At 37.1% G+C, this 12,796-nt stretch overlaps 1 protein-coding gene across 1 annotated transcript; it reads left to right on the forward strand.

The window, feature by feature from the left end:
• The first annotated feature begins 473 nt into the window (after nt 1-473).
• On the forward strand, nt 474-12,215 carry LOC124643185 (carnosine N-methyltransferase). Its single transcript, XM_047182060.1, has 8 exons — nt 474-716; nt 3,602-3,899; nt 5,239-5,360; nt 5,780-5,930; nt 6,717-6,869; nt 9,662-9,813; nt 10,455-10,536; nt 11,302-12,215. The coding sequence occupies exons 1-8, from the start codon at nt 628-630 to the stop codon at nt 11,407-11,409; spliced, it is 1,155 nt and encodes a 384-aa protein (XP_047038016.1). The 5' UTR covers nt 474-627; the 3' UTR covers nt 11,410-12,215.
• Nucleotides 12,216-12,796: the final 581 nt, after the last annotated feature.

Genomic DNA, 12,796 nt, shown 5'->3' on the forward strand with positions numbered 1-12,796 from the left:
TATCAGATTTATAATCATATTCAAATCTATTTTAATTAGTCAGTGTACTTCCTTACAAAAACTATTAGTGTGATTTAAATATAATTTTAAATCGATTCTTATTCGATTCTCATTGGAAGTGATTTTTAAACATTTTAGACAAGCATATAGTGTCATTTAGTGTCGAGCTTTGGTTAGTTTTTATGGTTTTTATAGACTGAGACTTAATATTGCTTTGCTTTGTAAATAAATTCTTAAAACCTTAAATATGAACCGCTTAATTATCTGAAAAATATTCTTGATTATTAACCAATAATCCGACAATTCAAATGGCGTATAAGAATATTACAATCATCTACTTGGAATAACTTTTGCTAACAGGATTATTGTAGAACAGATTTATTGTAAAAAAGAATCGATTACATGATTGATTGACAGCTTTTGCATTCGGATGACTGCGCATGTCGATGTCTCATCACTATAATCTCAATCTGTCGATCTTCCGTCATTCGTTCCGTTCGAAAGGCTTGGTCGCTGTTGAAATTAACAAAAAAATATACGAATTCTGTAAATTCCTAACGAATTTGTGCTTCCATTTTAAACTATCTATTAATATAAGAGTTGTGCGTGCTAAATAAACCGCGAAAAATGTCTTCTACTTCAGCAGCGGACGAAATTGATGAGGCAAAAGAGCGAGAGCACTTTCGCGCCGTTGTCACCGCTTTCAAATATTATAAGTAAGTATTTAATCAATTTATACACGTACAATACGCCTTTTTGGCCCATAGAAGTAGATTGAGATGGATCTATAAATAGTTTGAGGCGTGAAACAAAGTTTATGTTCTGGGTAGCAACAACTTCTTTGTTTGAGCAAATCGTACGATCTAATTAACCTATTTAGATAGAAACCAAAACTCCTTTGTTTATATCCTCTTTGCAATAGAGTAGTCTATGCCGCAGGGCTATAAAGGCGTGTATGTGTGTTTAATATTTATTATTGTAAATAGTTATTTTAGTCCTGTAACAAGTTTAATTTGAGACACAATAAAATTAATATGCATCCCGAAATAGTTTAATAGTTGTGTGCAGCTTAAAATAGAATGAAATACACATATGGATTTTGTGATATGAACCAACAAAATTATTGATAGGTATATAAGTACTACAAGTATGAAAAGTACAAAATGAAAACAACGTTCAATTTACAAGCTGATACTAAAAAAGGGATGCTAATCAGATAGTAATTAACACATTTTTTTAAGTACCTACCTTAAATTGAGTCCTTTTTTTTCAGAAAACTTACATAACATTTAGTAATTGATTTTTGTTTTCATATTAAAACTGCCCATATCTACTCCCTTTATGTCTTATGTTGATTTAATTGCTTATAAAATTTATTTTAAATGATAGATGTTCATAGAACTAATAAGAAGTTATCCTTACAAAACCTTCTAGTATCCCATAGTACTTGGATGGATTCTCAAACATTAAAGAAAGTAAGATTTTAGTTTACACATAACATTGTAAAATAAATAAATTGTAGATGGGTAGTAGTATTATAAGAATGTCCCAAAAGTCTATGAACGCAATTATTTAATTGCTATAGAGTGACCACTTTTTCACTCCTTGTTTATCGCTAATTTTAAAACAATAGAAAATCAATAATTGATTTGGAAAATGTATCACAATTATTGTGATACATTTTCCGCCATCAAATCATAATAAAATAGAATAACAACATAGACACATTAACTAAATTGAATAACTAATCAAAAACTACAATGGATGATGCAACATATCGCTTATATTGGTCATTTACATTGTATTGGAGTAAAAGTTATATTTATTAGTAATGGTTTTGAAATTATGACGTAAATTGGCAACAGGTGGTATTCGTCATTGTGTGGTAATAATGAAAATATACAATAGAAAATGATCTGTGAAAGACAGCTGACAGAGGTTGTATGAGTCAAGGGCTCATGACACATATTCAGGGAAACCTACAGCTAAATAGACCAGTATAAAATAGGCTGCTAATGATAATTATTTCATGAACTCATTTATAATCGTGGTGGCCTAGAGGGTAAAGGACCAACCTCTCAAGTATGAGGGCGCGGGTTCGATCCCAGGTCAGGCAAGTACCAATGCAACTTTTCTAAGTTTGAATGTACTTTCTAAGTATATCTTAGACACCACTGGCTGTGTTTCGGATGGCACGTTAAACTGTAGGTCCCGGCTGTCATTGAACATCCTTGGCAGTCGTTACGGGTAGTCAGAAGCCAGTAAGTCTGACACCGGTCTAACCAAGGGGTATCGGGTTGCCCGGGCAACTGGGTTGAGGAGGTCAGATAGGCAGTCGCTCCTTGTAAAGCCAGTACCAGTGTACTCAGCTGAATCCGGTTAGACTGGAAGCCGACCCCAACATGATTGGGAAAAGGCTCGGAGGATGATGAATTCATTTATAATACTACATATCTGATGTCTGCTGAAAATAAATTGCTAAACCAACTATCTGTAAGGTTTCTTTCAAATTAAAAGTCTGTGTGCCTAACAACAAACACACCAATGATGAAATGGAAAGTGACGTCTTAGTAAAAGGGTACCGTTTCATTCATTACCGTTCTAGGGTAAAAAGACTTAAAGAGTATTAATTATAATTTATATGATGTTTTTCTTATTTAAAATTTATTTTTTATTTACATATTTACAGCACTAAAAATATTCCCAATAAAATGAAAACTATGCTAGTAAAAAGCAGAACCTAAAAGGCGTCAAAAAATTCGGCCCCAACGCCGTCGACTGGTAGCTGCCCAAAAGGCTGACAGCATTGCCACGCTGGATGGCAATGCTAATCCTTTGTCCAGGATAATAGCCAGCTTTTTGGTCACGAAAAGCGTCTTAAATACCATCCCCTTATCACGTACTAACCATTACCAATAGTTAACCTTTTGCGCAAACATTTACACAACAACACCCGCGTGAATCAAATGACTTTGTATAATGAGATTACTGAATCATATTTTTTCCTTGTGTTCGTTTACACGTGCCGGCCGTTTAAGGCGAACTATAATTATGTATAGCGCGTCATGTTTTGTAGGGTATATACTATGTTGTTGATCATTTATGTATGCAGGTTTAGCTGTATAATTAGATGTAATAGGGGCTGCATATTAGGGCCAATTTTCATTTTAATGCTGATTACCTAAACTATAACGTTTTTGACGATATATTATCCCGATAATATTGACGACAATTCGATGTATAATCCAAATATTTGATACTTTTTTAGACTATTCTATTTATTTATTTATTGAAACCTTTAAAACTATATTTTTTATTTTTTTAGAGTTCCATGTCCCATACGGTAGTTTCCAATGAAATATGTATTTCTCGGTAATTTCAATCCCATGCGTTGGCATGGGATTAAAATTACCGAGAAATACCGATCTCGCACTTGGATAACGAATAGCTTTCCTCGATAACTGGGCTATTTAACAAGGCAATATTTTTTCAAATATTAACCGAGATTAACGCGTTCAAACCAACTCTTCAGCTTTATAATATTAGCATAGTTCTCAGAAATTGTATCGCACATCTAATTTAACCATTTTAACTGTTCCAGATTATGCAGCTTAGACAGAATACACAAATCAGAGAAAATAATATCAATATTGCCACAAAATCATCAGCGTCGTTTAGAAAAATACAAGACTTATCTCGCGAAATTCAAGAAATGTCTCGATATAAACAATAGTGTGGTTCACCTAATTATAAAAGACGTTGATACTATGTTTGAAAACGTTGACCACACAGTCACTGATACTTCTGGGACAAACGGCACGGAGAGTTTTGGGTGTAATTATAATAATTGTGAAATAGCGTCGCAGAAACAACATAAAATGCAGCATGATGTGGAAAAGGTGAGGATTTTTCATGAGAAAATTATAATTTTTTTTGTTTACGGGCAACATATGAGAATTTTGTGTTCTATAATAGAATTTTGGTCTAGTTTCTTTATGAAAAATGCTGTTTTCCGCAATTTCACTCGCGTCTTCGCGGGAATTTCTGCCTTTACTCAGATAACTTAAAACCTAAACCTATGTTACCCTATATGTATGGGGATAGGGTAGCATTCCAATAATGAAAGAATTTTTGAAATAATTTTCAGAGCCTTTAGGGTAAATACTAAAAAAAAAACTAGCTTTGTAGAAAAAATAAAGTAACTATACTTCGGCCGTTCAGAGAATGCGTTCCTGACACCTATCAGTTAGTCACGACTAGTGATGGGCACAACATAACACTGAGTTCGTTACCGTTCCTTCAAAATGAACCGCCGCATTATTTTAAGATTATTTTCGTTTTAAATTGGCGGAATCATTTGTTTTATATTTTAGTTATTTAAGTGGAAACCAAAAAAAGGTAATATTCATATAATAAAATTGTTTTATTTATTCTTTGTTACAAGTACATTGAATTGAATGTGCGAACAGAATATTAATCAGACTCCGATTTGCTTGAGGAGGTGGTGTCTTCATCATCATCTTCGCCTACATGTATAATTATATTATTATCAATAACAGAATCAATCCTGATATCTCGGTCTAACAAAAGCCGGGTAATCAAATAAAAACAGATCGAAAACACTTGAAAAACGTGGTCTATGCGCACGAAACGACAACGGACGACTGTTTTAGCGTCACAAAATGGCGGCCCATAACGCCATTTGGGGTTACCATTTTTAATCTAAGTATAAAAATGCGGTTTGGTCATAGTTTTATTTTTATATTTCATAAACGTTATAATTAAGTCTTATAGTCCATTATTTTCCAATTCTTAAAAAGAAAATCAAAACGTATTATTTTATATTATAACTGTATAAGAACAGATTACGATACTTGCCTGTTATTTTTAGCACAGCACTACAAAATATAAACCGCTGACATAACCTTGTAATAGCGCAGTATAGATTTAGAAAAATATTGTTTACCAAGTTATTTGACACTCAGTTTGGCACAAAATTATAACATTCATTGATTATTGATATAATAATGTTGTTTTAATGCTCCTCAATTGTTAAAACGGTAAACAACCAGCAAAAATATTTTTATCGTAACTGCAACGCCATTGCAAAGTTACGTCGTCAGTTCAATCGCGACGTGTCAGGAACGCATTCTCTGAATGGCCGAACTATAGTGTATTACGATGTATATAAATATACTGTATACAAGTAATAAATAATTTTAAAATAATCATTTTCAGGTACAATCAGTTTTAAAAAACATAGTTCGCGATTGGAGCGACATGGGTGCGGCGGAGAGAGAGCAGTGCTACAAACCTATACTAGACGAAATGGAGGAACGGTTCTCACTGGATGAATACAGGTATAATTTAATATTCTAGCTTTGCTCTGCAGTTTTGTGTGTGCATGACATGTACAAGTATTTCCACTGGTTATCGAAAAAGTGTCAGTTATATATATGATAGTTAATGCTATTTGCCAGATAAAGGTTGCTTATAATTTCAAAAGTATTTCCCTACTATTTAATGTATGTTATTATGCATATAAACCTTCCTGTTTAATCACTCGTATCTATAAAAAAATCTAATGAAAATCGCTTGCCTAGTTTTGAAGATTTAAGCGTAAAAAGGGACAGAAAAAGCGACTTTGTTTTATATTATGTAATGATTTCAAACTGCTAATCTTTATTCTTCAGATAGAAGTTAACTGATGATAGAAAAAATGCAAAATCAGCCCTAATTTAATTATCCCTTTTTCAAATATGGGTTTGTTTGTTTCCAGTGACCGCACGCAAGTCCGGGTGCTGGTCCCGGGCGCAGGCCTAGGCCGGCTGGCGTGGGAGGTGGCGGCGCGGGGCTACACGTGCCAGGGCAACGAGTTCTCGCTCTTCATGCTGTTCGCCAGCAACTTTATACTCAACAGGTGTACCGAGGTGAGTGTGTAACTGACTCCCAGTGACTGTACCCAGGCCCGGGTGCTGGTCCCGGGCGCAGGCCTAGGCCGGCTGGCGTGGGAGCAAGTTTATACTCAATAGGTGTACCGAGGTCAGTTAGCTTTGTGGGGGAAATGATAGTCATCATCTTCTGAGCCTATTCCCAACTATGTTGGTGTTAGCTTCCAATCCAACCGGATGCAGCTGAGTACTCCTCAACACAGTTACCCGGGCACCCCAATACTCCTGTGTAAGACTGGTGTCAGATTTGCTGGCTTCTGACTACCCGTAACCCGACTGCCAAGGATGTTCAATGACAGTTTAACACGCCCTTTGAAACACAGTCAATGGTGTCCAAGATATACATAGAAAGTGCAGTTTCCTCAACTTCTAAGTCGATATTTCATAGAACATTTAAATTATTTTTCAAAGTGTCCCGGGTTTTTTTGTTAATTTTGCTTTTGATACATATGTTTTATTTATAAATATAAAACATATGGGGCCGCTAAATTGGTAAATGAAACAGAGTTGCACAGGGTGCCGATATAGCGTATCTTAAAATCGAATATAGCACAACACAACGTCACAGTATTTTAAACTACATGTGACAGATTATTATTGTATGTGGCCAGTAAGGGCCACAAGGAGTATCCTTCAACAGGCTAAAGGCCTCTAGAGTGTCAGTGTTTTGGACTCAAATCTGTCACGCATCGCCGATCTATTAAACGGTGGTGGGTTTCTACATGAGCTTAACACATATCATATAAACTGTATTTTCCATTACAGATAAACAAATACACAGTACATCCTTGGGTACATCAGTACGTGAACAACATAACTTGCGAACATCAACTAATATCTGCACGGTTCCCCGACGTCTGTCCGTCAGGCAACAGGCCCAATCATAACTTCTCTATGACGGCCGGGGACTTTCTTAAAGTAAGTTTTTTTATTACAATAATATTATAAAAGTGAAAGTTTATGTATGTATGTTTCGTAGTTCTTCATACGCAATGCGTCGCGATGTTAGGTGTCGTCAGAGCTTGAGAGCCCGACCTTGTCAGGACCACAGTAGCATTGTTTCCACCCACTGCCTGTTGGAGCACAGCAGTGTGGCCGGTAGCACATTTAGCACCACATATCCCGGAAGGTATGTGGCGCCGGTACGCAAACAGGTGAACGGAATTTGATGAAACGTCTATTTACTCTTCTCCCGAGCCTTTTCCCAACTATGTTGGGATTGGCTTCCAGTTTAACCTGATGCAGCTAAGTACCCGTGTTTTACAAGGAGCGACTACCTAATTGACCTCCTCAACCCTTGGTAAGACTGGTTGTCAGACTTACTGGCTTCTGACTCCCGTAATGACTGCCAAGGATGTTCAACGACGGCCGGGACGTACAGTATAAAGTGCCACCCGAAAAACAATCATTGGTGTCTAAGATATCCTTTAAGCTAAGCGTCCACTTGTCTTTGAGTTTCTATATAAATAATACTACGATCCGTTGCGTGCGATACGTCCGTTGCGTACGATACCGACAAGTGGACGCTTAGCTTAAAAAGTACATACAAGCTTGGTAAAGTTGTGTTGATACTTTTTGAAGAAATAACTAGATGTCTAAATTGTAAATAATATAGGAATGTAAATAAAACGTTGTTTGCGGAGATTTTTTTTTTATGTATTTAGAGATATTAATGTCACACGTCATCTATACTAATATTATAAAGAGGAAAACTTTGTTTGTTTGTTTGTTTGGTTGTAATGAATAGGCTAAAAAACTACTGGACCGTTTTTTAAAATTCTTTCACCATTCGAAAGCTACATTATCCACGAGTAACATAGGCTATATTTTATCCCGGTACGGGCAGTAGTTACCACGGGACGCGAGTGACACCGCGGGAAAACGGCTAGTGTAATCTATATGTTATGGACCAAGTGATAAATTGGGCAGTATACATAATGCCCGGTCATTATGAAAAATGCCCAATATGAGAGTGCAATTTGATAATAATTATTCAAATAATCAAATTGACCGGGCACTATCTATTGCCCGTGACCTTTTGGGCAAAGTAATACAAACATATTTAATTTCAATTTTTTTATTGTTATTGCCATTTAACTTAAAATAAACTAAATATTAAACCACTTAAATAATCAGCCTCATGATTTGGATTAATTATGAAGGACTTCTGCCTTTTATCATCAAATGACCCCCCGCTGTGGGTTAGCAGCGGTGAGGGTGTCAGACTCTTACTGACTGACCGTCGTGTTCTGTCGTAGGCCTTTTATGTACCAGGGCCGCGGTCTTTCGAACAATCCCTCAGCCCCGGCAGACCTTGGCCCTGATGGGCCCCGCTGGGGTTGCTGACATCTCTTTTAGGAGGGCGTGGAACAACGCGCGCCACCGACAAGGGTCTGTTGCCTAAAAATAGACATGAGCGAGCCACCCGAACTCACCGCCCACAGACCCACGCCTACGGTGGCCGGGAGTCATCTCGCGACACCCGGCGCCCATGGTGTCTACCTGGTCCAGCGCGGCGGCCGGGATGAGAGGTGCGAACTCTCTGGCGTTCCGCCTCCTCCTTCTCGAGCATGACCGCTTCGCAGAAGGAGGCGACGGCATCCCATTCCCTCTCGCCCCGGACCATGGCCTGAACCAGGGCCGGACGCGAGAGGTCGCCGCCGCCTAAAGCCTCGACGAGGACCCGGCGGTGCTCTTCCCACGCAGGGCACTCCTGGACTGTGTGGTCCACCGTGTCCTCGGGGCTGTCCTCACAGTGTTGACACCCGGGCGCCTCCTCACAAGGACTTCTGCCTTAAAAATCTACTATTTTTTGCATATAAATGTTAAGGAAAATCATATTAAAAATATAACATAAAATAAAATTAAGAATGGCTGTCTCTGATTGGTCAAAGCGTGTCACGCCATGCGTACTTCCCTCCCCGCCCTCGCACCGCGTAATATATAGCTTTATTATCAAATTGCCCAACTGTCATGTAGCAATATAATAATGCCCGTGCAATGTGATAAATAATGAAGTTAAGATAGTTATTAATCACTTGGCCCGATAAAGCTAGACATTATTCATAATGCTCGGGCATTATTTATAATGCCCGAATTAATCACATGGTCCATAACATATATATATAAAAATGAAACCCGTTTTCCGTTGTCACGACATAACATGAAAACGGCTTGACCGATTTGGCTGAAAATTAGAGGGGAGGTAACTTAGACCTGGGAGAAGGTTTTAGAAGGTTTTTTGTCACCATCCGGCTGCGGAAAAAGTTTCCCCGGGACGGGAGTGATTAGACAAAAACCAACTTACGGAATGCCGCAGAACCACAAAAGTAAAGTACTAGGACAGCATAATTCACCGGCGTATAAAAATACCAATAACTAAATGTCGATGCAACTGCTCACCATGTACCAGGGTAGCATAACTTATATGAGTATACCAATACCAAGTGTAGGTAGTCGCTACTGCTCACCATGTACCAGGGCGGCATAAAATACATCGGGACGCGGGTAAAACCGCGGGGAACGGCTAGTATAAAATAACATCGAAAGCTTATGAGGTTTAGGCATTCTCCCAAAGAGTTCCAACAATACTTGCCTGACCTGGAACCGACCCACACTCATACTTGACAGGTTGTTTTTTTGCCTACTAGGCCACCACAACTCGATCGAGTGTTTTATAAGTGTTAATATTTTTTCTCTATTATTTTCAGGTGTACACAGAAGCGGATGAATGGTCATGCGTGGCGACTTGTTTCTTCATAGACTGTGCTCCTAACGTTATAGAGTTTATAGAGAGAATATACATGATACTGCAGCCCGGCGGGTACTGGATCAATTTGGGGCCTCTTTTGTATCACTACAGGTAAATAGAACAACTTATAAATTAATTGACCCGCATCCCGTAGGAACCACGGCACGAACCCGGATAAAAAGTAGCCTATAGCCTTCCTTGATAAATGGGCTATCTAACACTGAAAGAATTTTTCAAATCGGTCCAGTAGTTCTTGAGATTAGCGCGTTCAAACAAACAAACAAACTCTTCAGCTTTATAATATGAGTATAGATATATGAGTAAGAAACACCATTACATTAATATATAAAAATAAGTATAGGACTAAAAATATGTAGTGATATTTTTTATGTAAAATACTCTGGTCTACTGGCCTTTAACAGTCTTCTCTGTCACATCTTTTTGTATTTCAAAAGTGTCAGCCTGTGACAAGGTTTTTTTTTACCCTATCTTTATTTTTTGGTTTTTATTTAAGATTTATTTATTAAAAATCCTACAAGTATATGAAAAAAGTATAGGAATATTTCTGTTTAAAAGGTTCATCTTTTCCCAACTATGTTGTGGCCTGCTGCCAGTCTTATTTAATATAATTTGTCTTATTTATATTGGCTTGAAGTCTGAATTTGAATAACAAATGTTAAAATAAATGTAAAGTTTACTATTATAATGTAGAAAATGATATTAATATGTATATATGTGTATGTATGTTTCAGTGACATGCCAACAGAGAACAGTATTGAGCCGCCATACGACATACTACTGGAGATAATTAGAGATATAGGATTTGATATATTGGTGAGTAAAACTATTAATTCAATTCAATCAAACAGCTAGCCCTTTGATTGAAAAACGCTTATTAAATAGTTGAAGTAGTCGCTGCCTTTCTTTCACCCGCGTCTTAGGTAGGGTGCGTCCACATCTGGCGAATGTGCCGCGAATGTGCAGCTCGCGAGCCGTTTCTGCACCGCCCGCGCGCAGCTCGTGTGCGGCCTGCGCGCCGCACGCGAGCGACGTCTGCCATCTCCGATAGTACTGAGCCAATATACGGAACTGTAAGGGCGAGAACTGATTGCGCGCAGATCTATACGAGCCTTGCGTGAGTTGCGCTAAAGAGGCGCACCGAACTATTGCAGTGACTGCACGCGCGCAGCTCGCGGACAGCGAGCAAACGGCTCGCGAGCTGCACATTCGCGGCACATTCGCCAGATGTGGACGCACCCTTACAAGAACTACTGCCAGTACCCGGATAAAATATAGCCTATAAATATAGAGGAGATTGTAGTTTTCCAACGGTGAAAGTATTTTTCAAATAGGTTCAGTCTGTTCGGATCTTTAGGGTACAAACAATAAAAATATATACTTTTTATTATATTAGTATAGATAAGACGTCGATTATTTTTAACCGACTTCGCAAAAACGAGGAAATTCAATTCTTCAATTCGGATGTTTGTAATTTTTTCTTAACATATATTTTTCATATTAGTTCATATATTGTTTTTGCGACTGCAGTTACCAAAGTGAGACTAAAAAATATTAATATTATTTAAATTTTGTCCACAGAAAGAACAAACGGGCGTAAAAACGAAATACGCCCAAAACCCTCACTCTATGATGCAACACGAGTACGACTCCGTGTTCTTCGTGTGCCGCAAACCTTATTGTATGTAGCCCTGTATGTAGCATACCTTATTTATTACGATATACTACCTGTTTTCATTGACATCCTGTAAAGCTATGTTTGAATATTTAGTAAATTTTGGTAATAAATACACTACTTTTGATGTCTCTTAGCGAGTCTTGAACTTCGTTTGTTTATTGGAAAAATAAATATAGTTTTGATAGTCTGCTTCTGCAAAGTTGGCTAAGAAAACTGACATTTTTTTTGTTGGTGTACTTGAGCCTCAATAATACAGTTATTAGCTTTGCTTCTACAAGTTGATTTAAACATCATTATGTCGCCTTCATGAATGTGATGTTTAAATTAATACTTCTGAACTTATTGCTGAGCCTAAGTTGGCAAAAATATCGTTTGTCGACTAATTTAGAAGCTATAGGTAGATTTTATACTAAAAACCTTTATGGATGTCGATGAAAAATGGGTACAACACTAATAATATATAACATTTTTATATGTAGAACGTAATAAAAAGCAAGAATGTGCAATGTAGCGCAACAGTTGACCGATTGTTGCGCCACAGTTGCGCGACCGTCGTCCGATTATTGGCTCACTGAGTATTGTGGAAAAGCACAAAACCTTTTATGATGTAACAAATACAATACGTTAAAATTTAGTCAAGTAGTACATATTAAAGCTATAATATACGTTATTTATTATTATATACATAGGTATTGGTTAAATAGTTTAATGGTTTGGGAATCAACCTACTTTTAACCGACTTCCCAAAAAGGAAGTTCTGTGTTTTCAATTCGGATGTTTTTTGGGACATACAAGTATGAACGTCTAGACTGAAAACAATAGGCATGATGACAGTAATCAAAAATCATTAAAATAATATATTTATTAAATTAAACTTGAAGCTTGGAATATAAAACGCGCATTGTTTTCTTTATTAATAATGTGATTAATATGTATTTTTATAAAACAAAATTACGAAATAAGGCAATCCGCCATGATATCTTGAACACCAATCAGAGCTCGTGACGTCATTTCTCAAAACAACTCGCGCGAAAGCGCGCGAACGTCACATTTCGTTATTGTGAACTTCCACTGCGATCTTTGTTTTTATTTAATTAATTGTGTATAACACGAGTTATGGAGCCCGGATTTATCAAGGCAAACAGCGCTAATTTGCCTAGAATTGATATCATAATGCTGGGAGAGTTTTTGGCATCAAATAAAGATTTTTGTTCAGCTGAATTTAGAAATGTTAAAACTTCCATGTAAGTATACTAGTTTAATTAAAAAAAACTTCCATGTAAGTGTATTAGTTTAATTAAAAAAACTTCTATGTTAGAATCTAGAGAACTATGTAATAACTTACATCAAAGTGATCTTCACAAAAATAAAGTTGTACCCTGGGCAATATTGCTTTTG

The sequence above is a fragment of the Helicoverpa zea genome, chromosome 27 (genome assembly GCF_022581195.2).
Source record: "Helicoverpa zea isolate HzStark_Cry1AcR chromosome 27, ilHelZeax1.1, whole genome shotgun sequence".
Lineage (NCBI taxonomy): Eukaryota > Metazoa > Arthropoda > Insecta > Lepidoptera > Noctuidae > Helicoverpa > Helicoverpa zea.

Coding starts and splice junctions, on each gene's coding strand:
- LOC124643185 (XM_047182060.1), top strand. CDS start 628: ATGTCTTCTACTTCAGCAGCGGACGAAATTGATGAGGCAAAAGAGCGA. Junction 6,870..9,661: donor CGGCCGGGGACTTTCTTAAA/GTAAGTTTTTTT, acceptor TATTATTTTCAG/GTGTACACAGAAGCGGATGA. Junction 9,814..10,454: donor CCTCTTTTGTATCACTACAG/GTAAATAGAACA, acceptor TGTATGTTTCAG/TGACATGCCAACAGAGAACA.